The 24,136-nt window shown below is 33.3% G+C and overlaps 1 protein-coding gene and 1 pseudogene across 2 annotated transcripts; both read left to right on the plus strand.

Annotated features, from left to right (window-relative positions):
- The first annotated feature begins 3,013 nt into the window (after window positions 1-3,013).
- Window positions 3,014-4,636, plus strand: LOC143624457 (21 kDa protein-like; annotated as a pseudogene). The gene is made up of 3 exons (XR_013152115.1): window positions 3,014-3,493; window positions 3,816-3,856; window positions 4,280-4,636. The product of XR_013152115.1 is annotated as a 21 kDa protein-like (transcript).
- Window positions 4,637-10,525: 5,889 nt separating this feature from the next.
- Window positions 10,526-20,886, plus strand: LOC143624484 (phosphoglucomutase, cytoplasmic-like). The gene is made up of 17 exons (XM_077095126.1): window positions 10,526-10,789; window positions 13,718-13,855; window positions 15,155-15,268; window positions 15,345-15,407; window positions 15,495-15,614; window positions 15,713-15,813; window positions 15,894-15,953; window positions 16,045-16,144; window positions 17,162-17,316; window positions 17,414-17,509; window positions 18,496-18,559; window positions 18,657-18,738; window positions 18,819-18,994; window positions 19,080-19,156; window positions 19,709-19,841; window positions 20,040-20,156; window positions 20,524-20,886. Exons 1-17 carry the CDS (start codon window positions 10,709-10,711, stop codon window positions 20,593-20,595), a joined length of 1,749 nt encoding a protein of 582 aa, XP_076951241.1. The 5' UTR covers window positions 10,526-10,708; the 3' UTR covers window positions 20,596-20,886.
- Window positions 20,887-24,136: the final 3,250 nt, after the last annotated feature.

The raw sequence follows: 24,136 nt of genomic DNA on the forward strand, positions 1-24,136 counted from the left end.
AGATGCACCAGTAGTTTAAGAGAAGACTATGAATGAAAAATAATGAATTGATCTGGTTATCTCTCAATTCTACTCTAGATTTTACAAACTTTTTCTGGCTAACGATTAAACCGTTGGAACCACATCAAATTAATCCTTTTGAAATCTTTATTTTTGTGAACTTTTGAAATATATGTCAAAATGTGGCTAAATATTTTAAAATCTTATATTCCAAAATTTTCCTAGAGTTCACGACTCGATTATTTGGCTGATGCACTTTTGTCAACCTTAGGTGTAATTCTTACCTACACTCATTTGACATTCATAAAAATTTAGCATTTGTTGAAAAACATCTTGTTGTCGTTGTTGAGGAACATTATTTTGGCTCTAAAGAGTGATGGTGGATTGGTGGCCATGATGACGTAGTGGTGGCGACAACAGTTGTGGCAACAAGGCTAGCGATGGTGGTAAGTGGTAACAATAAAGTTTGTGAGGAAGTTAATGGATAACGGTGGCTTGAAATATAGTGGTGGCGACACAACTAGTTTACATTTAAATTTAAAAATGTGTTTCATTATTTTATTTTGGTCACACGTTATATCCACGACAACTGTAACAATTATACTGGTAAAATATCATTCATAGCTAAGTTATTATTAGATATATATGATGTTTTATTATGAAGGAGGGGTGAATTTAAAAGTTTATAAAGATATGTGTGAATTTACAAGGAAACAATAAATACATAAAAAGGTTGGTTTTGAATCTTTTTACCATTTATAAGACTATTTTTGTACAAAGTGACTGTGTGCTACTGTGCTTGCACGAGAAGAGACTTGATAATGAGCCATGATAGTGTGGGCCCACTCGTATGGGCCGTGGATTAATGAACAGTACAAAACATTATCATGAGAACTAGTGTGTTCCCGACGCGCTTTTGCGCGGGGAACTCGGCAATGGATCCGAATATTAAAACGTAAATATGTAAGCACATCGTAATGAATAACACTTTGGCACAACAAAATAAAAGTTTATTTAACTATCAAAAGAACTTGGTTGGTATTAGTTTGACTCATTACGTGATTGATGTGTACCGACACTCGATATATGGCTTATAATAAAAAAGTTGTATTGCGAATAATAATCCGTTGTCATCGCTACTTATATAACTTATTGTGAGTACAACTTCGTTTTAACAACATGACATACATAAAAATAGGAGCATGTCATAATGGTATACTAAAAAGTTTTAAAAATACTGTATGTTAAACGTTACAAAAGGATCAATAACTTAAATGTATAAGTAATAACAAATAACTATGTGGGAAGAAAAACACAAATTAAGGCACATACTAAAACCATAAAAACCTTGGGATGCTAATGAAAAGTAAAAAAAGTTTAGCAAAAAAAAATGTCATGTCTCAAAACTAAAATAGTTTAAAACTTTAAGGAGTTAAATTATAACAATATAAAATTCAAGGACTAAAGTTGGAAAGCTTAAAGATATACTGTAGCAGTCCTCTTTCCTTTAATATATAGTTAATGGGTCACACTTTATCCCGTTTGTACCTTTTTTTGGGTAAGGTTGCTGCATAATCCGTTAAAGCTTGTATGCACTTTAAAAGAATGAAAATTAAATATAGAACAAGACTTAAATGAGTTTAAAGCTTATGCTTTATATTTAAAAATATTTTCATGATTATATTACCATAAGCAGTGGCGCGAAGTTTGGATTAAGACACCGGGGGACAGGACTCACAGCACATACAAAATTTCACAAACGATGGGGGGCCGGGCTCAAATTTTCTGCCGAAAACGACTAAATTTACACTACGTATAAAAAATTTCGAACGAAAACGGATTAATTTACACTACTACGCAAAAAAATAACACTCAGGGACCCCTGCTCCTAACTAACCTTTGCCCCTGACCATAAGTTTGTACACACGCTATATGCGTGTACGAAGACCTATTATTTAGACAGGAGGATCGATCATTCGTATAGTAAAGACATTATTTTTTGTTGGTGGAATAATATTGGTAATGAGAGATCTTGAGTTCACGACTATTGATGACAAATACCACCAACGTGTTTTGGATGAATGATTGGGAAATGCACTCTCGAGCTGAGTATTCTATAAAAAATTTCTATTCAGGTAACAGAAAAACAAACTTATGAGCTCTTGACGAGTAAAGAAGACTATATTGTTTGACATAAAAGATAAAATGTTATATAAGACGAGAGAGAGGTATACAATAATACATGATACATTTTCCTAATTTTAATAACTAAAGCATGATAAATAAAGTATTAATAAAAGACAAACAAAACTTTATATATTTACTAGAATGGTTGAACTTTTGACAATATTAAAACCTTTTCTTTTATCAAAGTCATATTATATTCCTGTTAAAAGAAAACTAGTTTGACTAACCAAGCTCCTTTTATCGAATATAAAAAAAGTTGGATAATGTAATGGTAAGGTTAAACTTCTCTCTTTTACTTTCTTTGTGAAAAACATAAACCTAATAAGGTTAGTTTCATTTGGGTTTACTAAATACTAAATTACATCTCGTAGTGAGTAAAGTAGAGACACGATATAACTAATTAATAAGAACACGAGGTTCATTCAACAGAAATAACAAGCAGTGTACATTTAACAATTTCTATTGTCAAAATAACATTTCTTTAAACTAAAAACGTTCAATCAAAAAAACCACGAACAAATAAAGAGTATTCTAAGGGTGCGTGTTATGATGTAGGTGAGGGGGTGTCATCCTTGCCATATGGGCTACATAGGGTGCGAACCAGGGCACCAAAGTACACAATCGAGGCCTACGCAAATCCAATTACAGGTATATTTTCTAATTAACATATTAACCAATTAAAAATATTCATCACACTTCACAATCACATTTCACACATCATGATGTCACCATACGACACCATACTCTAGTACATGTGAAGCGTTACATGTCACAAAGCGGCTCATTCACATAACCCTATAGAAAACGCAATCATGTCGAAAAGGGCAATACGGTAATTTAGCATCAACCTATAACACTACTTAAACCCATCACTCCACCAAAACCGTCAAATTCAAAACAAAAAAAACACCATGAAAATCCAAATTTCCTCATATACCCTCTTATTCTTCATCACCACCATAATAACCACCACCACCACAATAGCCAACACACTCCCAAACACATCACCCGACAAAGATTTCATCCGTACACGTTGCATGGCAACCTTGTACCCACAAACATGTTTCACCTCTCTATCCGGACACTCATTCTCCGTACAACAAAACCCGGCTCGGCTTGCCATCGGCGTCACTCTCTCCAAAGCCAACCACATTACCAACTACTTCGCCAACATTTCTCGCAAAGCCGATTACGCTAGAGAGTAGCCGCGGCCGTGCACGACTGCTATTCGGTGTTCGCAGACGCCGTGGACCAAATTCGGGGCTCACTACGCCAAATGAGGCGCCTCGGTGGTCCCGCGAGGCACTGAGGTTTGTTAAGTTATACGTATTTTTAATTTTAAGTCAACTTCGTAATTTTTTAGTCGATAATGAGGCGGCTCGATGGGTCCCGTACATGAGGCTGAGTACTTTCTTAAGCTTGAGCTCGACTCGTAGATTATTTATTAGTTGAAACTGTTATATATATATTTTTTTAATTATAACTACGGCTAAACCGAAAAAAAATATACGTAAAACAATAAGTCATGAACACGAATTTAAACCAAAACGCAAAATATTATTGCAGAAAAGAATAAACAAGTTGAAACTGAAAAGCATTATGTGAATTAACATAGGGTAATTTTTTAGTTGATAAGGAGGCACCTTGGTGGGTCCCACGAGGCGCTGAGGTTTGTTATACGTATTTTTAATTTTTGTCAATTTATAACTTTTTTGTCGATAAAGAGATCTGAGCTCGAGTTTCAAAGAGCTCGACTCGTATATTATTTATTAGCTGATTTATATACTTTTTTATATTTATTTGTTTATATATATATTTTTAGTTATAACTACTGTTAAACTGTTTAAGCAAAAAACATACATAAAAGGACTAAACCACGAATACGTTTTACAACATGTTAACTCGTGAAATATTAGTATGTAAAATAAAAAATAATAGATATCCATGGCGGTTGTGAAAGTTTAATCTTGAATCGTTTTGAGCTTTTTTATGAGTCAGCCTCGATTAACTCACAAGCGACTTGACCCGTATATTTTTCTGGCAAAAAGAGGATGGTTAAACGAATTGACTAAAGATATGTATAATTTAACAGGTTCCAGCTCAACAACGTGCAAACGTGGATGAGCGCGGCCTTGACGAACGAGGAGACGTGTACGGATGGGTTTGAAGATGTGCCAGACGATGGAGTGGAGACGGAGGTGTGTCTTCGGGCGGTGAAGGTGAAGGAGGTAACGAGTAATGCCTTGGCGTTAATTAACGGTTTTGCGGATACGATACAAACGCCATGATTGGGGGTTACTAACGGTTATTTAACGTTTTGCGGTTGTTTCTAAATGAGTGAAAAGTGATTGTGTTTGAGTGTAAAAGTTAAAATGTAATTAAAGTACGTAGTAGAGTTTGTTTTTAGAAAAAGAAAATTAACATCGAACTAGTCTTAAAATCGTTTGCATTTATAACAATTTGTGTGTGTATTGTTTTTTATGTCTTATTAATGTTATACTAATGTTAAACTGTTATTGTAACTATTCACTTGACCATTCACTGCTTAGATCCTACTTAATTAAAAACTGGATGACGTTCATAATTGGTTTGAACAATATTTAAATATTACATAAAATACAAATAATATTAAGAATTAAAAGTTTAGTATATGTACATGTTAGAAACAAATAATTTGAAAAAATAAAATAAACTATGAAGATAAAAGGAATTAAATAAATTTGGAACTTGTTTAGTTTATATATCTAGCAATAGAAAAATAATTAGTTTATAAAGTCCTGATAGTTGAAAAAATTAAATTAAATTAGCGTTTGGTACGCATAAACGACATACGGAAACTTATTTTTATTTAACCAAGATTTCACAATGTAATGTATATGTGGTAAGATTAAGGATTATTGGATTAGAATAATCTCACCTTTAATGAGTTGACCAATAATAATTTCACTTAAATTATTTCCCTCTGTCAGTCCCACTTTTTTCATGTTTTTTGTTTTATGATCCGTCGTTAAAAATAATTAACGAAGTTAGTTTTTGGCTGATGTGGCTTGATGAGTTGGCATTTAAAAATCCTACATGTCATTTTTTTTTCTTTCTAGGCATTTAAAAATCCTACTCACTTCACCTTAACTTTGCCGGACCTCCACCGACGAAAACCCAATGAAGTCACCGGAGGTTTTTCCGTCACCATTTTCAGCTCAGTCCGCAAGAAACAGCAGTTGCGTACGGCGGTTTTCTTCGTCGTTCTCCATCGCTTTCAACGCCTTCATCTTCTACTCCGGCGGCGTCGCTGCGTGCTTCTCGTCTGGAGTTTATTAAATTTTTCAAACCCTCAAACACCCACAACACCTCATTATGAAACACCAGTTTCTAATCCTAAATCCTCGGTTTTCGTCACGGACAACGTTTGTGTCGGGGATATTACCGGATGGTTGAAACAACACCCTTCATTCAGGCCGGGTTCCGAAGAACGGGTAGTTGTGATATCCGGATGTGGAATTAGGGCTCCAATATCATTTAGGGGTTAAATTGGTGAGAGATTCCACGTAATTTGCCTAGAAAGGAAAAAAAAATGCCATGTAGGATTTTTAAATGCCAACTCATATAGTCACATCAGCAAAAAGTTAACCTCGTTAATTATTTTTAACGGGGGATCATAAAACAAAAAACATGGCAAAGGTAGGACTGCTAGAGAGAAATAATTCAGGTGGGATTATCATGCCAACTCATTAAATGTGTGATTATTTTAATTCAATAATCCTAAGATAAATTGCATTTGTTTTCATATCTAAAGTTATGCCATAAAGGGTTTTGGATTAGATACAAATAACATTAACGTGCTAAACATGAAAATCAAATAGAGTAATTATATTTACAAGTACATAATTACTCTATGATTTAATTACATAATTACTCTACTTGAAAATATAAGAACTCTACTTGATTCTCACGTTTCACACGTTAATTTCATTTGTACGTTAATCTTCCCATGCATAAATAACCTTATTTTGACTATTTGGAAAAAAAGACAGATAATAAAGCTAAGATACGTTGGTACTTTAGCATATTATATCATTGCTATTTTTAATTGTCTACAAAAAAATCTTCAAACACGATATAAGTTCTAAGATTGCTTGATATAAATGATGTTAAATCGTGTAATATTACTAGACTTTATTATATTGGCATAACATGTTGTGCTAACGACATGGACTTGCTTTAATTATCAGGAATGTCTTTCGTTATTGTTTATATATATACTAGTTTTTATCTCCCCGTATTATGAGGGTTGTTTTATATTGTTTGTTCTAATATTTATTTATTTTTGAATTTATATTTTTTTTATTGTATGAAAGTTAATAATAGACTTATGGTTTGATGATAAAATGTTTCACAAATAAATAAGATGTTATAAACCGGTTTAAAAGCTATATGGTTTTGATGAGACCCAAGACCCGTTTATTTTTTTTTACTATAAAATTGGTTTTTTTAATTATAAATAATATTTATGAAAGTTAATAATATACTCATGGTTTGATGAGACCCAATACCCATTTATTTTTTTACTATAAAATTGGTTTTTAATTTAAATAATATATATATCTTTTTTAAAATAAATAAAATATTTATTTTTAGTATATCCTATTTTATAGGATTTTTACATCAATAATTTGGTTTGAATAATTTTTTATTTAATGAGATGTTGTAACCCATTTAAGGAATATCTGGGTTTGATAAGACCCATACCCATGAATTCGGGTCAAATGCATGAGAAGCCTCTATTTAAAAATCAATCAAATCTGGTGACTCCAAAAAAAGAGGGAGCGACAACATCGCGACACGTAGGATTTTTATGTTTTCGTTTATATATATTATAGATAGTTCAATCATTTTGTTAAGCTTTTAGATTGATCTGACCGGCCAACAACCTGTAGCTCAAATGACACAGAAGTGGTAGTGAAAATTTGGGTTGGAGACTGCGAATTTCCCTTAGAACAACATATCTCAAACAAATTTTATCGTAGTAGGCCTTTGGGTGACGGAATTTACATAGAATAAGATATCATGGGCTTGAACTACACAATGTGCACTATCTATAATCATGAGCATATGAGGTCACCTTTTATCATTGGATTACCCCGAATAACCGGACTTATTCATTAGTAATTGAAAAAAAAAGGTTAATTTGTCCCTTATGGGCCAATATATTTGTTAGGCTTTTTTTTAGTATTTACTTTTGTTCTTTTGCTTTTGTGAGGCATTTGTTTTACCAATTTATGGTGAGGCAATTGCTAACTTTTGACCTTATGATAATTATGAAGATGGTTATGAATTCAGTTGCTAACAACTTAAAAAATTTGGTTTTAGATTCACATTTCAGTGTATGGGTTTCAAGGTTGAAAAATATTGAAGGCCACATACCTTTTGGCATGTGATCATTCATTTTTGAGAAGAAAAAAACATTTCTATACGAATATGTTCACATGTTAACAATAATATTTGAAAAGAAAAAAAAGTATGTGAAGAAACATAAATTAAAGGGGCGGAGTACGTGATGATCATTCAGTATGGCTTGAAGACGACGACAACATAAATTAAAGGGGCGGGGTACGTGATGATTTCAAAATTATGATTGAAATATAAATATATGATACGACTGAGAGGCAACATATCTTTCTCTAGCCCGGTTCATTAGTTTACACACATCCCATAAAGTAGTATGTTATATGTACACTTGTACAGATACATGTTTGGTTCTCAATGGTTCTTAACACGTCACACATATATGTAAAGTGATATTTATGTACTTCGAAACTTCACAACGGCTATAACCCATACCAAATGCTAGCACCGTTTACAAATGCTGAATGTTTGCCTCCATCCAAATAGGCATGACTGATGTTGTTATAGCATGTTGTAATGGTAATACCCCGAAAGAAGCGTTGGTACGAATGAGTTGGCATCACTATACAAAAGACAAAAGGAATGGCCGTTTAGAAAATATAAAAGAACAAGATAATAGCCGTAGAGAAGAAAGGACAGTCAAACCATTTGGTCGGACATAAAGAACAATTATGCAATCTTTAGATGTCATATTGTCCCTATAAATAGCAATGTATTACTGTAACAGTGCACATATATGATTCATCAACAATACCTACACCTTTAACTATGTGTTTTCTATAACATCTTATACCTATCTCAAATATTACTCATATTACATATTATTCGAGCCGGTCTTGGTCCATAATCCTAAAGGGCCCAGATTTGCTTTAACATAAAGTTGGTCAAAAGATGACCAAGAGAACATTTTTGAACTTTGAAGGTTAATTTGGACATGTCCTCCCTTAAGCACATAAATATTCATCACAAATCATCATATCCATCTAAATATTAATGTTAAACAATTACAAATAGAACATATAACCAAATCACCAACACCAACACTGGGTTTACTCGGTGGTGCGACTCTTTTTTCTATCAATAATAATCAACTCACTCGTACAATACATATAATGAAAACATAAAGGAAAATTCCTAAAAAAACCCTTTCATGAAGAGAGATTCCCATTATAACACAATTCCCGTATCTTCCCTTTAAAACTCGTCGGAGGCGACAAATTGTAATTCGTGCCGACAAAATTTGCAAACCAATAATAAACTGTCACATGTTCAAAGTTCCTCGTGCCTGACAATTTATGACCCAACTTCTACGTACAGCCAAAGTTCATATAATTTCAATTTTGAAGTTTTAATTTGAATTTTATATTATTATAATTAATTTTGCGTATATTTTGTTTTTCTTTTATAACTTTTAAAATATAAACTTTTATAAAAATTTGAATATACATTAAGATAATGTTCTTATTTTATCTATGTGTACCGAGCCGGGTTTAATTTTCATTGTATGTTTCGATATGATTTTAACCGGGCTAGGTTTTGAACAAAATTTATGTCAGCACATAGATAAAATTAATAACATCTCAACGATATATTCAAATTTTATAAAAAGAAAATTGTTATAAAAAACAAAGTTAGAAGTAAAAATAATTTCAATAATATAATATTCATACTTAAAAATTTTGGAGTAAGAAATGAGTTACGAAACCGTTGGAGGAGATCACTTTTGATTTGTAAATCCGATGGGTTTGATTTAAAATTTGTTGGAGCCGACGGATTTCACTCAAAACTTGTTGGGAAGACAATTTAGAACATGTGGTTAGTTTTGATTGGCTCAAACAAAACTCATTGATAAAGACGGATTTGGTTCAAAACTTGTATCCGTCAACGACTTTCGAAGGGTCTCTTTGGATTGTTGAAAAAAAGGCTACTTAAAATTTCGTTCATTTTTTTACGTGGCGGAAACCGATGAGTTCATGTAAACTCACCGCATCCACGTACGGGACCGACAGAGCTCAAGTTTTAACGGCATTGGTTTTTTTTATTTGTTTTAGTCAGTTACCATAATTGTGAACATAACGAAAACCGTCAGGGTGCCAATTTTGTTTTTTTAGTTTTAGTTCCGGTACCGTGACGAACGTGACGGAAACCAATCAAATTCGCGTAGAGTCACCGAGTTTTGTTTTAGTTCCAATATCTTAACAAATGTATTGGAAACCGACCGAATTTGCGTAGACTCGGATTACTAATCAACGCCCAGAAGCGGATCTACTTGAGAAATGAGTGGTTCTCCGGAATCACCCGAGTTTCGAATTAATCATGTACTGTTATATAGAAAATGATAGAGCGAAATATATGAGGGAACCATCTTAATTATGTTACAAGCAGCTAGTTTAGTGGATAAGACACTGGTTTTGTTACGTGAATGTCACATGTTTTATTCCTGCCAACCTGTATTTTTTAAAAACTTTTTTTTAATGCATTCTTTTATGTTTAGCGTTTTTTATAGAACAAAAGTGTTACAATTATACAAAGTTACAGATGCCGCTCTCTGCCATTGTATTTATATTATGTGTTTTTTAATTTATAATGACGGCATCTTTTTATTATTATTATTATTATTATTTTATGGTATTTTTATTATCTAATGAACTTGTAAGATTGAAGTGCTTAAAGGTAGCACACAACCTGAAAAAAAAAAATTAATGGATCCGCCATTGCCGATGTCATCCATTGATATATCTCAATTTTTATATTTTCTATTTTATTTTTTGTTATAGTTTAGATACCATAACACACGTTATCAGAACTGACTTATTTTCACGTCTTTTTACCGCCCGAGTTTTACCGAACTACCGAGAATAAGAGCGTAGGAGAAAGACATAAGTTGACAGATCACGTAACCTTCGGTTAACCAACGGTTCCCAATAATAATAACACAATTTCACCCGCCACGTCTTTCATTTCATTCTCTCATCTTCGCCAACCTTCCTCTTAACAGTAACCATTTCTTCATCACACACACACACACATCTTATTATTATTATTATTATTATTATTATTATTAGCTCGATCGATCGTCTTCTAATTCGTTAATTTCACAGCAAAACAACAACAATTCATGGCGAATTTCACGGTTAATCGCATCGAATCGGCTCCAATTGAAGGCCAGAAGCCTGGCACATCTGGTCTCAGGAAGAAGGTATATGTGCCCTAATTTGTTTCATTAATTCATTAGGTTTCGTTAAGTATATATCCGTTGCGTGTTTTGAATTTGTTATAATTATTAGTTATTGTTAAGTAGAATTGTTAACTGCTGGTTGTTGATTCGTGTTTAAAGTGAGATCGGATTGAGTTATTGAATCGTGCGTGTCGGTTATTGTGTGCGGATGATAACGAATAAATAATGTTTAGAAACAGGTTACACTACACGACCAGCTTATAAATATCACGTATGTAGTGAAACAGAATTTAGTAATAAATAAATTACGTGAAGTTGTCTAGAGTGAGATTGGATTGAGTTCGTGAATCGTAAGTTTAGATTGTGGTGTGTGAATTGTGATCGATTCGAATTCGTGTTGATTATTGTGCACGGATCTATATGATGATGAGTGATGATTGGGTTAGACATGACACTACAAACAATTACATATGGTGCTAGACATGATAGCTAGTCATGCAATTTTTTCCAAACACGAATATGAATGTGTTGAGAAAAGACGACCTGTTTAAGGAGTAGGGACACGATAAATATCACATATGTGGTGAAATAAAAAGGTGCCGAATGTTAATAAAGTTATTAATTAATATATATTGTTTTTAACATATTCAAAAACAAAAATCCATAAGAGTCTAAAATCAAATCATAATTGATAGCATCCACTAAGTAGGCATACATTTTTATTTTTTCCAAAAAAATTTTAAAGTGTAAAAAGGTTCACAGGTGTTTAACCTCTGTTGACAAAAATTTAAACATGTCTTAAACGTGTCGACCTGTTTTAAGAAACGAAACCTTTTAAGCCCAGACCCAAACTTGTTTAACTTCATGTTGTTTTGTGTCGTGCTGTCATGTTAACAGGTCAGTGTCAGAAACTGTGAGCGTATATTGTGTGTATTGCAGCATGGAATCTGTTCCTTGGATTTAAATTAGGGAAAGTAGGTTTGATTGAAAATTGAAATGACCTAAGTGGCGTGTTTAGATCTCATTGGTGACATTATCTTATACTAGATGCGAGGATGACAGTTTTAGTGGTCTGGAAAGTTCAAAGTATTATCTCTTAATATAATAGTCCACTTTGTTTTTTTTATAGTGTTTGTAGTAGTGTTATATATAAAATCTTAAAACATAGAAAGTATTGTGACAGAATTTCCAAAATCCTAAAACTAACTTTATTTAAAGTGTTATTTTATATAGTTGTAAGATATTAATTTAAAAGTTTGGTACTTAATATTCACTGATTTCAGGAGAAAGGACAGAAATGCAGTCATAGCTTAAAAACATAATCTAGTTACTTTGATAAGTTGTTAGTCCTATAACGTTAGGCACAAGTGAACATTTTCTTTAGATACCTTTTCTATATTATCATGTTCTTCGAAGTGGGTTATACAACTGTGTCTTCCCCAACCCAAATTTAGTCAAGCTAGAAGTGATTTAAGTTTGTAAAACAAGACAATTAGTTACATCTAGGACTTGAAGTCTCAAATTGAATACCCAAGGCCTAATAGGCAACAAATGGCGGTGGATGCGCAGAAAATGTTTTGAGTCAAGAAAGAGCCTTGTAAATAACCACTGGGCAAGCATGATTTTGATACATATTTAGGTTACAAGGCTGCTTATATATGTTTTTGTGAAGGATTGTCTGCATGTAGGGTGATTTAATAGGATTTTAGTCTCTTTAAGTAGTCATGTCAAAGGTTGAGTTAATTCTTGACCTGACTGTTGAGATAGTTTAGGTAACTATACCTTAACGTGATCTGCCTCCATGTTACAAGTTTGCAGAGGGTCAAAACGCGCAAATTTTAAGCGGGACACTGCATATTGTATAAATGTTGACTGTTGATGACCTCCTTTTTCTCCTGAAAACTGCAATGTTTACTCATTTATACAAGTTCTATAGTATTATATATGCTCCTTTTTATTAAAGTTGGTTTTCTTTTACATATGCATACATTTTCTGGACCAACAGTTCTATAAAAAAGTTATGTAAACACAATACCATCACTAGATTGGACAAAAAAGCTCCTCATGCCTAAATCTATTTGTAGTACAATTGAAGGGAATATGTCTAGGTGAAACAGTCAACTCCACATAGATTCTAAGACGTTAAGCATTCATGATTGGAAATGACTTTCTTAAAGCCATGAAAAAGTAAGAAATTGGGATTACATGCGTCTTCTGTAGGAAAATATGTTCATGCTAAAGGCTTCATATTGAAGTAGAGCTGATAATCTGAATTCATAATCCGAATTCAGAATTATACCAGACAACAACAAAGGTGTAAAATCCTTGCGAGTCGAGTGTTTTTGTTATTTGAGTAAACCAACTGCCCTTCTAGAAGGTACTCTAGTTTGTACAAGTCATCTTATATCTCTAAACGCTCATGCTATAAATAAATGAAAAACTTCGCTGAAAACTTTTCTATTAATGGTTAAAACCACGCACCTTTTCAGGCTTTTAATGGATACTAAGACAAATGTGGATATTTGTTTTCCTTTTATGTTAATTCATATTTTATGATACATACACAAATAATATCTTAGTAATAGTTGACTAAAGAATGTGTTTTGTAATAAGAAATGAGTATTCATGTTCTTTTACCATAAACTCACCTTGACTTGTATTAAATATACATCCTCTATTCTTAAGTATATTATTTTTGTAGTTACAAATTAATATATATTATTTGTAGTTACAAATTAATATATACTTGAAAAGTTTCTGGATTAGGAATGTAGGATACAACCATAGTTATACACTTATACTGGCATCTGCTTACATCAATAATAGGTTTAGTTATAGATCACTTAAATCACTGACAAATTTGAATGAATATATGGTATTTTATATCCATTTTTACGTACTTTAAGCAGGATGGCAGTAATAATAAATTTTATTACTTCAAATTTTCAGGTTAAAGTATTCACCCAACCACATTATTTGCATAATTTTGTTCAATCGACGTTCAACGCTCTTTCTGCAGAGAAAGTTAAAGGTTCTACACTTGTTGTTTCTGGTGATGGACGGTACTTTTCAAAGGATGCAATTCAGGTAGTTATCTTATCTTTTTTTATTTAACTTTTTAACATTCAATCCTTGAATTACTTCATAAAGTAATCTCTTCTGTACACATGACATTGTTTGTTTTTTCTTAACTAGTCAGAGCTTTTAAATGGGTTCTTGCTAGGATTGTAAACGAACAGAACGGACACGAACGGAGCATGTAAATTATTGTTCTTTTAACTTTAACCGTACAAACGATCAAACACAAGCAATTAAACGAATGTGGTTTTCTTTTTCGTGTTTGTTCGTTAAGAAAATTAATGTGTTCGCGTTCGTTCTTCAATAGTATAAATGAATGGTTCATGAACATAGACGAACGAGCATAGCTGAAATTATATAAACGAACATAACAATCAAAAGCAATTGTGAACAACAATGTGTTGGGTCTATATTTGTTATTAAAGCTATACTAAACTGTAATGGGCGTAAAAGTTTTAATGAATATATATTAATGAACGTAAACGAACAAACTTAAATACACGTAAACTAACGAACATAAATGAACGTAAACGAACAAACATAAACAAATTTAAATGAACGAACGGAAACGAACATTCATGAACATAAATGAATGAACGAGACATGTGTTCATGCTCGTTCATTTAACTAAATGAATCAAAGTTTTTGTTAATGTTTGTTTGGTTATTAAATTATTAAATAAACGGACATAGACGAACTTTCTGCTGAGCAGTTCCTGAAAGGTTCACTGAACGTTCAATTCGTTTACAGGCCTAATTCTCGTTAAAAATGAGAGAACAAAATTGTTAACAATGAAGGAACCACATAGTTGTTTCTTTATTGGTGAACGTATTTTATTTAAAAAACTCATCATCATCATCATCATCATCATCATCATCATCATCATCATCATCGTACTCAGTATATCCCACCAATAGCAATGCTATGGTAGGGTCTGAGGAGGGTCAGATGTAGACAGCCTCCTGCTTCCGGTGAGACCCCCGGCTCGATAGTAGTTTTGCATCAAGCCTTGGACATAAGGCACATAGCACTCAATCATCGGGACACCGGCTGATTGGTGCATGTGCCCTTGTCTTTCGGCTATCAACGCCACCACATGATGCCTGATTAACCTTCCGCCACTTTTAACGTTATTTTCATGAGATTAGTAAAATAATGTCAAAATTAGTGCAATTTTACTTTTGCCCACCCGAGGGTTCACACATATATACATTATATGCGCGCACCGCAAGCAGGGCTTTTACTTTTGCCCACCCGAGGGTTCACACTTTTAACGTTATTTTCATGAGATTATTTAAAAAACTGCAGATTATAATTAAAATGGCAGCTGCAAATGGTGTAAGACGCATTTGGGTTGGTCAAAATGGACTTCTATCCACACCTGCTGTATCAGCAGTTGTACGGGAACGAGTTGGCGCTGATGTAAGCATATCCGTTCTGAACTTCTCTCTACTAAATAATGAGGATTAGCTTAACATTCACACTGTTAATATTATAGGGTTCCAAAGCAAATGGAGCATTCATATTGACAGCTAGTCACAACCCTGGTGGGCCCAATGAGGTATGTTATTATCTTATCAACAGCAAAACCCTGAGCATGATATACAGGATTGGAATTTATATTTTCGTGATTGTTTTTTTTTTCCAGGATTTTGGAATTAAATACAATATGGAAAATGGTGGGCCAGCACCCGAAGGAATTACTGATAAAATCTTTGAGAACACTAAAACAATAAAGGAGTACTTTATTGCAGAAGGCCTACCTGATGTAATACTGAATCCTCAAGCTATATTAAATTTAAAAAAAAATGTTATGTTATATATTTATATGCATAAGTTGATCACATATTTGATATGTGTATACAGGTGGATATCTCAGCTATTGGGGTTTCAAACTTTTCAGGTTCAGATGATCAATTTGATGTTGATGTTTTTGACTCAGCAAGTGACTATGTGAAGTTAATGAAGTATGGTATTACTTTTGATAAAAAGAATTAAGTTAAACATAAATGTTGCATTCGAACTAATGGTTTATGATTTTTTTCAGGTCAATCTTTGACTTCCCGTCCATCAAAAAGTTAATTGCATCTCCACAATTTAGTTTTTGGTGCGCACTTCTTACCCACTTTATCTTACCCTTTATTGTGTTTATACAATATTCGGTTAATAATAATGCTAACTATGCTGTGATTTATTAGTTTTGACGGACTTCATGGAGTTGCTGGAGCTTATGCTAAACGAATCTTTGTTGAAGAGCTTGGTGCAAAGGAGAGCTCATTATTGAACTGTGTTCCCAAGGTTCTGCTCATTCTGTATAATCTCAATTGTTCTTTGATTTTGTTACATGTGGAAGCTTTGACCCGTTTGCTTATGAATGGGCTGATTTGGGTTGTGTTTTTTTTTACTTTTTTACTGCCCCAAAGTTTATTTTTGATGCACACAGTCTCCTAAAAGTGTTTCTATTCAAAGACTATTATTGTTATTGTTCATTATTTTTTTTATTATATATTTTAAAAATTGGACAAAAAAGTGTTTGCAGGTCAACCCAATCTAACTCGTTTTAGCCCATACTAAAAATCGACCAAATGGTTATTTCTATCCATCTCATTTGTTTAAGATCTAATCTAAAGGTGCTAGTAGAAAAATATACCTTGTTATCAGTCAAACAGGTCATGTTAAATAAATGCTTTCGCTAAACGGCTAACTGGCTGAATGAGTCAAAATGGTTGAAAGCTTTTAATGCATACAACCTCCTAAACTGATTTCATTAAAAGATTTGGATTATTTGTGTGTGTGTGTGTGTGTTGAACGGCGAATATTTTTGTCGTGTGTGGGACTTGAACCCAAGACCTCCCAAACCCTTCCCAATGGATCACCAACCCATTGGTATTATTTTTGTATATATATTTGAATAATTAATTTATCGTAAAAGATATAAAAAGCAAAAAATAAAAAGCAAAAAATGTTGACCTTTTGTCACGGGTCAATCCTACCTGGACCAATTCTGAATTTATGATCGTTTCATTCAATGCTGATTTCATATAAAGATTTGGATTGTATTTGTTTATATATCTGAATCGTCAATTAGTATTAAAAGATTAAAATATTGTTTGCGACCTCGCGCCACGGGTCAGTTCTACTTGGACCGATTCTGATCTGTTTTTTTTCTTTATTTTTTGTTTTTTTTATTTTATACATTTACAATGGTAAAATTTGTTAAACGATCATGACCCGTTTCAGACCGACCATTACCCAACTGTCAAATTTATGCTTAACTTTATTTTTCGTTTTTAACTAAACTTTTGATGCGAACAGGAAGACTTTGGAGGCGGACATCCTGACCCAAACCTAACCTATGCAAAAGAGTTGGTAGCAAGAATGGGATTGGGTGATAAACCTGACAGTAACCCACCAGGATTTGGTGCTGCTGCTGATGGTGATGCTGATAGAAACATGATCCTTGGTAAAAGGTAAAAGTCCTTCTTGATGCATATATGAATTACTACTTCATTTACCTTTTTACTCCTTAGAAGAGTCTTAGTTGGTAACTTTTATCTACGGTTTCAGGTTTTTTGTTACACCTTCAGATTCGGTCGCCATCATTACTGCCAACGCAGTCCAAGCCATACCTTACTTTTCATCTGGATTAATGGGTGTTGCCAGGTTACCCTTTTTATATTTATATTTAATTTCCTTTGTTCTTTGGATGGTTGTGTGTGTGCTTCAGTTAGCATCTTAAATTATTGTGACCGTATATAATGTTACTGGCAGCGACTGTGTTGCTGGGTGTATATTATTATTCATTTTTCCTAGAAGTGGCATTGCCAACCATTTGCTTATAAATAAGTTTAGGGTGTAAACTTGCCGAGCCAAGCCAGAGCTTGATTAGGCTCGTTTAACTTACCAGAGCTTGGGCTGGTTTTGAGCTCTAGATCTAAAGCTCAAGCTTTCGAGCTTATTTCTAAAGCTCAAGCTCGAGCCCGCTTATTTTTTAATAACTAATTGTTTACGTTTATAATTATATTTTTTATATATTATAGGTATATAGCTTTAATTATTGTATATAACATAATAAATATTGTTTAGTTATTTTTATCATAAATTTATACATAGTAATATATTTATATAAATATATATAACATATTAAATGTAAATTATATAAATAATTGGCTCCTCTAGGCTCGCAAGCAAGTTCGAGCTCAATAAGCAAAGCTCAGGCTTGGGCACGTTTATTGAGCTAGCTTATTTTGGATCGAACTCAAGCATATTTTTGCTTGGCTCCATTCGAGCTTTTAGCGGGCAGAATTCGAGTAGCTCACGAGCAGCTTGCTTTAATTACACCTCTAAATGGGTTGAGTTGGGTTGTGGGTTGAATGAGTCAAACATGTCAAAGTTGCCCAAAGTCTATAATCTAATGCAGATGACAAGATTTAGTATATACAGCAAAAGAATGTTCTTTTGTGATTGTAATCAACACATTAACTTATATATGAAAAATAAGAAAATGCACAAAGTAGTGTGTGTCAACTGTCAATCCAACCCGGCCCTGCCCTGCCCAGCCCATTTCAACATGAGCTCATTTAACCCATTATTCAACTAGTCTAACCGAAACTAATTTTGATTTGCAATTGTGACTTGTCTGCTTGTAGGAGCATGCCAACATCCGCTGCTCTCGATGTTGTAGCTAAAAGTCTCAACCTTAAGCTTTTTGAGGTACTCATGTACATATAATATTGTGATAGTTATAGTACTTATGTACTTACAATATAATCATATTTAAAGTAAAACTCACTTGGTTTTGATTTCTTAGGTACCAACTGGCTGGAAATTCTTTGGTAATTTGATGGATGCTGGATTATGTTCAGTTTGTGGTGAAGAAAGTTTTGGAACAGGTAATTTTTTATTTTTGTGAATATGAAGAATATTATTGTTGCATATTTTAATAATTTGTTTGTTTATATTATTCATACAGGGTCGGATCATATACGTGAAAAAGATGGAATCTGGGCTGTGTTGGCTTGGTTATCCATCCTTGCTTATAAAAACAAGGATAACCTCGATGGCGGGAAGCTTGTGACTGTTGAAGATATTGTGAAGCAACACTGGGCTACTTTCGGGCGCCACTATTATACTCGTTATGATTATGAGGTCCTTTTTAATTCTTAAGTTATGATAATGCATTAAAAATGTAACTAAATTGTAGTCGATGTTTATATTGATGGTTTTTTTGAAGAATGTTGATGCGGGTGCTGCAAAGCAAGTCATGGATCACTTGGTCAACTTGCAATCCTCTATTATTGACATTAACACGTAAATTTCTTAATTCCTTGAAAACCCGTTGATCGATCTTTTCGTTACATTAGTCTCTTATTATACTAAATTAGAAATGTTGTGGTAGTATGTAGCTCGAGCCAAGTTGACTCGTATAACTTTCGAACCGATATGAGCTCAGCTTGTGAGAAAATTTTCAAGCTCGAGTTTTGTTATGGCTTGGCTTGTTTATTAATTACGGTTATATATAGGGGTGTGTGTGTATTATAATAAATAGTGTTTAGTTATTTTTACATAATTATTTATAAATATTTTTATTATGTAGTATTTATTTATTGTATTAAATAAAAGTTATTGTATTCGTGAGACTAACGGGCTTGTTAGGTTCACGAGACTAGCCGAGTTATGAAGCTCAAGCTCGTTTAGCAAACAAGCTTACTTTTAGTCTCGAACTCGTCGTTTAAGCTTGGCTCGTTTCAAGCTTATAACGAACCGATCTTGAGTAGATGATGTGTTTCATCTCGTTTACACCTCTAGTTGTTAACAAGCTGATTTCAAGCTTATATTTCATTCTAGTTATTTTTTTTGTAGTACTATAAAGGGAATATGTCCAGATGTTTTAGATGTCGCCGGTGCTGATGAGTTTGAATACAAAGATCCAGTTGATGGTTCAGTCTCGAAGAATCAAGGAATTCGTTATTTGTTTGAAGACGGGTCACGTTTGGTGAGTATTTATTGAATACATTTATTTACTTAATATTTGCTAAACAATTTTTTTTAAGAGTCCACCTTTAAAGTTTTACCCATTGAAGGCATCATGTCTTTTTGTTGGGCCGCGAGTTTTTTGGTGATGGGTTCTCACGGTTGTAAGAATGTTTAAAAAAATGAAAAGTAGGTGAACACTTTTGAATGTGTGTTGTAGGTTTTCCGTTTATCCGGGACTGGGTCAGAAGGTGCTACGATTCGTCTTTACATCGAGCAGTACGTAAAAGATTCATCTAAAACTGGAAGAGAATCTCGAGAAGCACTTGCTCCTTTGGTAAACCATTTTAATTTTTTATTTTTATTTTCATATGCATTTTTAGAAACAATTCCGTATACTCCTCTGGAAACTTTCATAATATCATATTTTTCGATTGAAACTATTTAACATTTCCATTCATTAGATATAATTTATAACATGACGGATATGCCCTTCTTTTTCTTCTTACTCTCCAAACTTTCGTACAAGTTTATGGGAAGGGCATATAATTGTCATAAATTCAGAAAATGAGATGATCCCCATAAAATGAATAATAAATATAACAATTTATTACTTTGTGATGGAATATATATATATATATATATATATAACAATTTATTATGCGTATGTTGACGGAGGGTTGACCAGCATGTTTTGGCTACAGGTTGATGTTGCACTAAAGCTGTCAAAGATACTAGAATTCACCGGCCGTTCTGCCCCGACCGTGATCACATAAATATATATACGCGCTGCTGCTGTTATCGACAACGTATGTATTTTTCGTGTTATTATAGCAATAAAGTTAGCTTTTGAGCGGTGCAGGTTTCACTTGTTAGTTTCATAGGCATCACCTTGTTGAATGCTTGATGATTTGCAAAGTTTTGTTGTCGGTAATCGTTTAGTCGTATCATGAAAACCTTTTACCTACACCAAATTTACTGCTTTTAGTTTTGAATCTGATAAGCCGATCAGGAACCGTTCTATATTGGGACCCTGAACTGTATACTCAGTTTTGCACTTGGTTTTAGTTTTTAGCAAACCTCTTCTTGGTAGTTCAGCTTAGAGGTGCACAAGCTAACCGGTTAACCGATTTCCAAACCTGTTTCAAACCTGAAACCTAACCGGTCCACCTCTAACCGATTTATACCCGGTTCTAACCGTTGGTAACCGGTTTATATTATTGATTTCCGAACCGGTTAACCGACTTCTTTTATTATTTCACAATTATCATATGGTGTATATTATTCATTGAAAATAATAATTTTCTCATTATATAGAAACATAGATATTACATCAACATAGCAGGTAGACGGGCAACAAGCTACGCTGCCACCCCTTTCTGAATTGAAAACCCTGACCTACTAAAGACATACCCCTGCCCCTTTGGAGTCGACACATTGCTATGCACGTCTCTTTAATATTTGTAGTTTTACAAAAGTTGAAATTATTATTCTGGTTGGAAATAAACAAAAAGAAGTTTTATGTATATCTTCTCGGTATAATTTTGTGTTTTGGTATATATGACTTTATTTATATTATTACTATGGAACAACATTATAATAAAATATAGATTTGACTATTATTATTCTTTCTCTAATTAAAGATTATAAGCATTATTATAGTATAATGTTCCAAATTAAATGTTTCATTTATAATTTCATTGAAACGAGTCTATATTGTTCAGTAAATTCTTCAATTATTTTTAGTTAATTTAGAACCCGATGCGCAAACATTAAATATGTTTGCAAATTTGATATTAATAGTTATATTGTTTGAGATACATGAACCTAAATTTTTTCAAGGTTGTTTTGCAAATCCACGTGATAATTTAATATTCATGTCAATATAACTTGTGTTATGTTCAATTTGAACATTTAGAATAGTAATTATAAAAGAACATTTGAACATTTTGAATAGTAATTATAAAGTCATACAAAAGAAGAAAAGTACAATAGTTCATTAGCTCAATACTGAAACTATATATGTATTTGCTATTAACTGATTGACAAAAATATATAAAGTTTTATTATAATTCGTGTTTATTATAATGACATGTTATACCACTGTATATTGCATATTAATTTTATAGTATGTAGGCTATCATTTTAGATAGACTATAATATTTAAGAAAATTGGTTTTTATTGGTCCCAACTATTTTATTTTTGCCGGCGCTGGTCCCAACTATCATTTTGGCTGGCAACGGTCCCAACTTTCACATACGTTGAATCCACCAGTCCGCGAAACATCTGATGTGTCGTCCTAATTGTCAAAAGCCTGATGACATGGGCATCCTACGTGGATTGGCTGTGTATTATAACCAATGTTTTATACTTAAACATTATACAAACATAAATTCCCAAATTATACAACCCTAAATCCCCAAATTCTCTCTAACTCAAGAACCTTATCCATTGTTAAAGATTAGGGCTTGTTTGTCTTTCAATCGACTCTGGTTTCACTCGAATTCGATGGACTTCGCCTGATTTCAAAAGGGTTTGTGTAATGGATGCTGGCGGATGCTTTGGGTCTGCACTTGTTCATCGTCTTATTCAAAGAGGCTTCCTTGTTCATGCTGCAATCTACCCTCATGGCTCGTTCGTTTGTTTTTGTTTTTGTTTTACTTTTCATGATCCCAATTCGTTGTTGTTTAATTTGTGGTTTTTAATTACTTGGCAGCTGAGATGAAGTCCACGATTAGTGACAGTAAGAATTTACGAGTGTTTCACATAGACCCATTGGATTATCACAACATTGTTGAAGCTTTAACAGGATGTAATGGCTTGTTTTTCAATCGACTGAAGAGGGAATTATGGTTCTTGAGTTAGAGAGAATTTGGGGATTTAGGGTTGTATAATTTGGGAATTTATGTTTGTATAATGTTTAAGTATAAAACGTTGATTATAATACATAGCCGGTCCACGTAGGATGTCCATGTCATCAGGCTTTTGACAACTAGGACGACACATCAAATTTTACCTAACGGAGTTAGTACTCCGTTAGTCGCGGACTGGTGGATTCAACGTATGTGAAAGTTGGGACCGTTGCCAGCCAAAATGATAGTTAGGACCAGCGCCGGCAAAAATAAAATAGTTGGGACCAATAAAAACCAATTTTCCTAATATTTAAGAAAACAACTAATGACCAAAGTTGTACTTTGTTATCATTACAATGAAAGAGTATAGCAATAAATATGACACCAAAAGCGTCACTCTCTAGATCTCATTATTAACTACTGAAAGGTCGCAATTTTTAGATCGATATATATTACATGGCTTAGACATACGATTACTTCTCAGATGATGTTATGTGAAGAGAATATTGTTTTTAGCACCATAAAATATCTAAATGGTCCACTAGAGGGTGTATGAGCCCACATATATCCCCGTGTATTCTTTCCAAGAAAGTAAGGGATTTGGTCCCCACCTTAATTGATGATGGGCGAGTAATCAACTTTCCTTTTAAGCATGCAACACATGTAAACACCTCAAGCATGCAATATGAACTTTTGATATGATTTCATATTATTGGGTCCGAGAAAATAATAAAACCATGAAAGTTGTCTGGTTTACTTCGAAGTGAAAGTGATATATACTGATTGTTGTATTGGTAGTGATCTTGGCCATAATTGAGCAAATTGTAATTATGGTCATGTTAATAGTGAGATCAATAATTGTCATGTTAATAATGAATCGACTGTTAGAAGTTTAATGATATTGATGTTTATAATGAGATTGACCACTAGAAGTGGAAAAGAGATTTTCGAGAACAAAATATGAAAATACGTAATTGATGAAAGTGATCGTCTGAAACGATAATACATTGTTCTCTCATGTTTTTGTATTGTATTAAACATGCATGATACATATATGATCATAAACAATAAGTGTATAGATCATGATTATCTAACGGCATGACCGGTTAGACCACACCGAGTCAATGAAGTGAATTTGTTGAAGAATATAATATTGCTCTCAAAGGGAATTATTATTTACCAACCGAAGGAGGGTGTGAATCATCTCAATCTTGACCTCCGGTTTCACGGCCTTTTCCACGTCCCCGTGAACTCGGCCAACTCTTACCTCGACTACTGGACTGATCATACGACTTCCCTTTGTAATTACCATCTGTCCGATTGAAAAGTAGCTGACCTTGTGAATTTGAAGCGCGCTCTCTCCCTCGTAAACGTTCCTCAAACGCCTTAAGTCTTCCAACAGCATCTTCAAACCTCATACTATCGAGATCAACCGTTTGCTCGATTGAAGCTACAAAGTTGAAG

This window comes from Bidens hawaiensis, unplaced genomic scaffold (assembly GCF_021521415.1).
Source record: "Bidens hawaiensis isolate Kalapana, Puna unplaced genomic scaffold, B.hawaiensis_p1.1 tig00003781_1, whole genome shotgun sequence".
NCBI classification, from domain to species: domain Eukaryota; kingdom Viridiplantae; phylum Streptophyta; class Magnoliopsida; order Asterales; family Asteraceae; genus Bidens; species Bidens hawaiensis.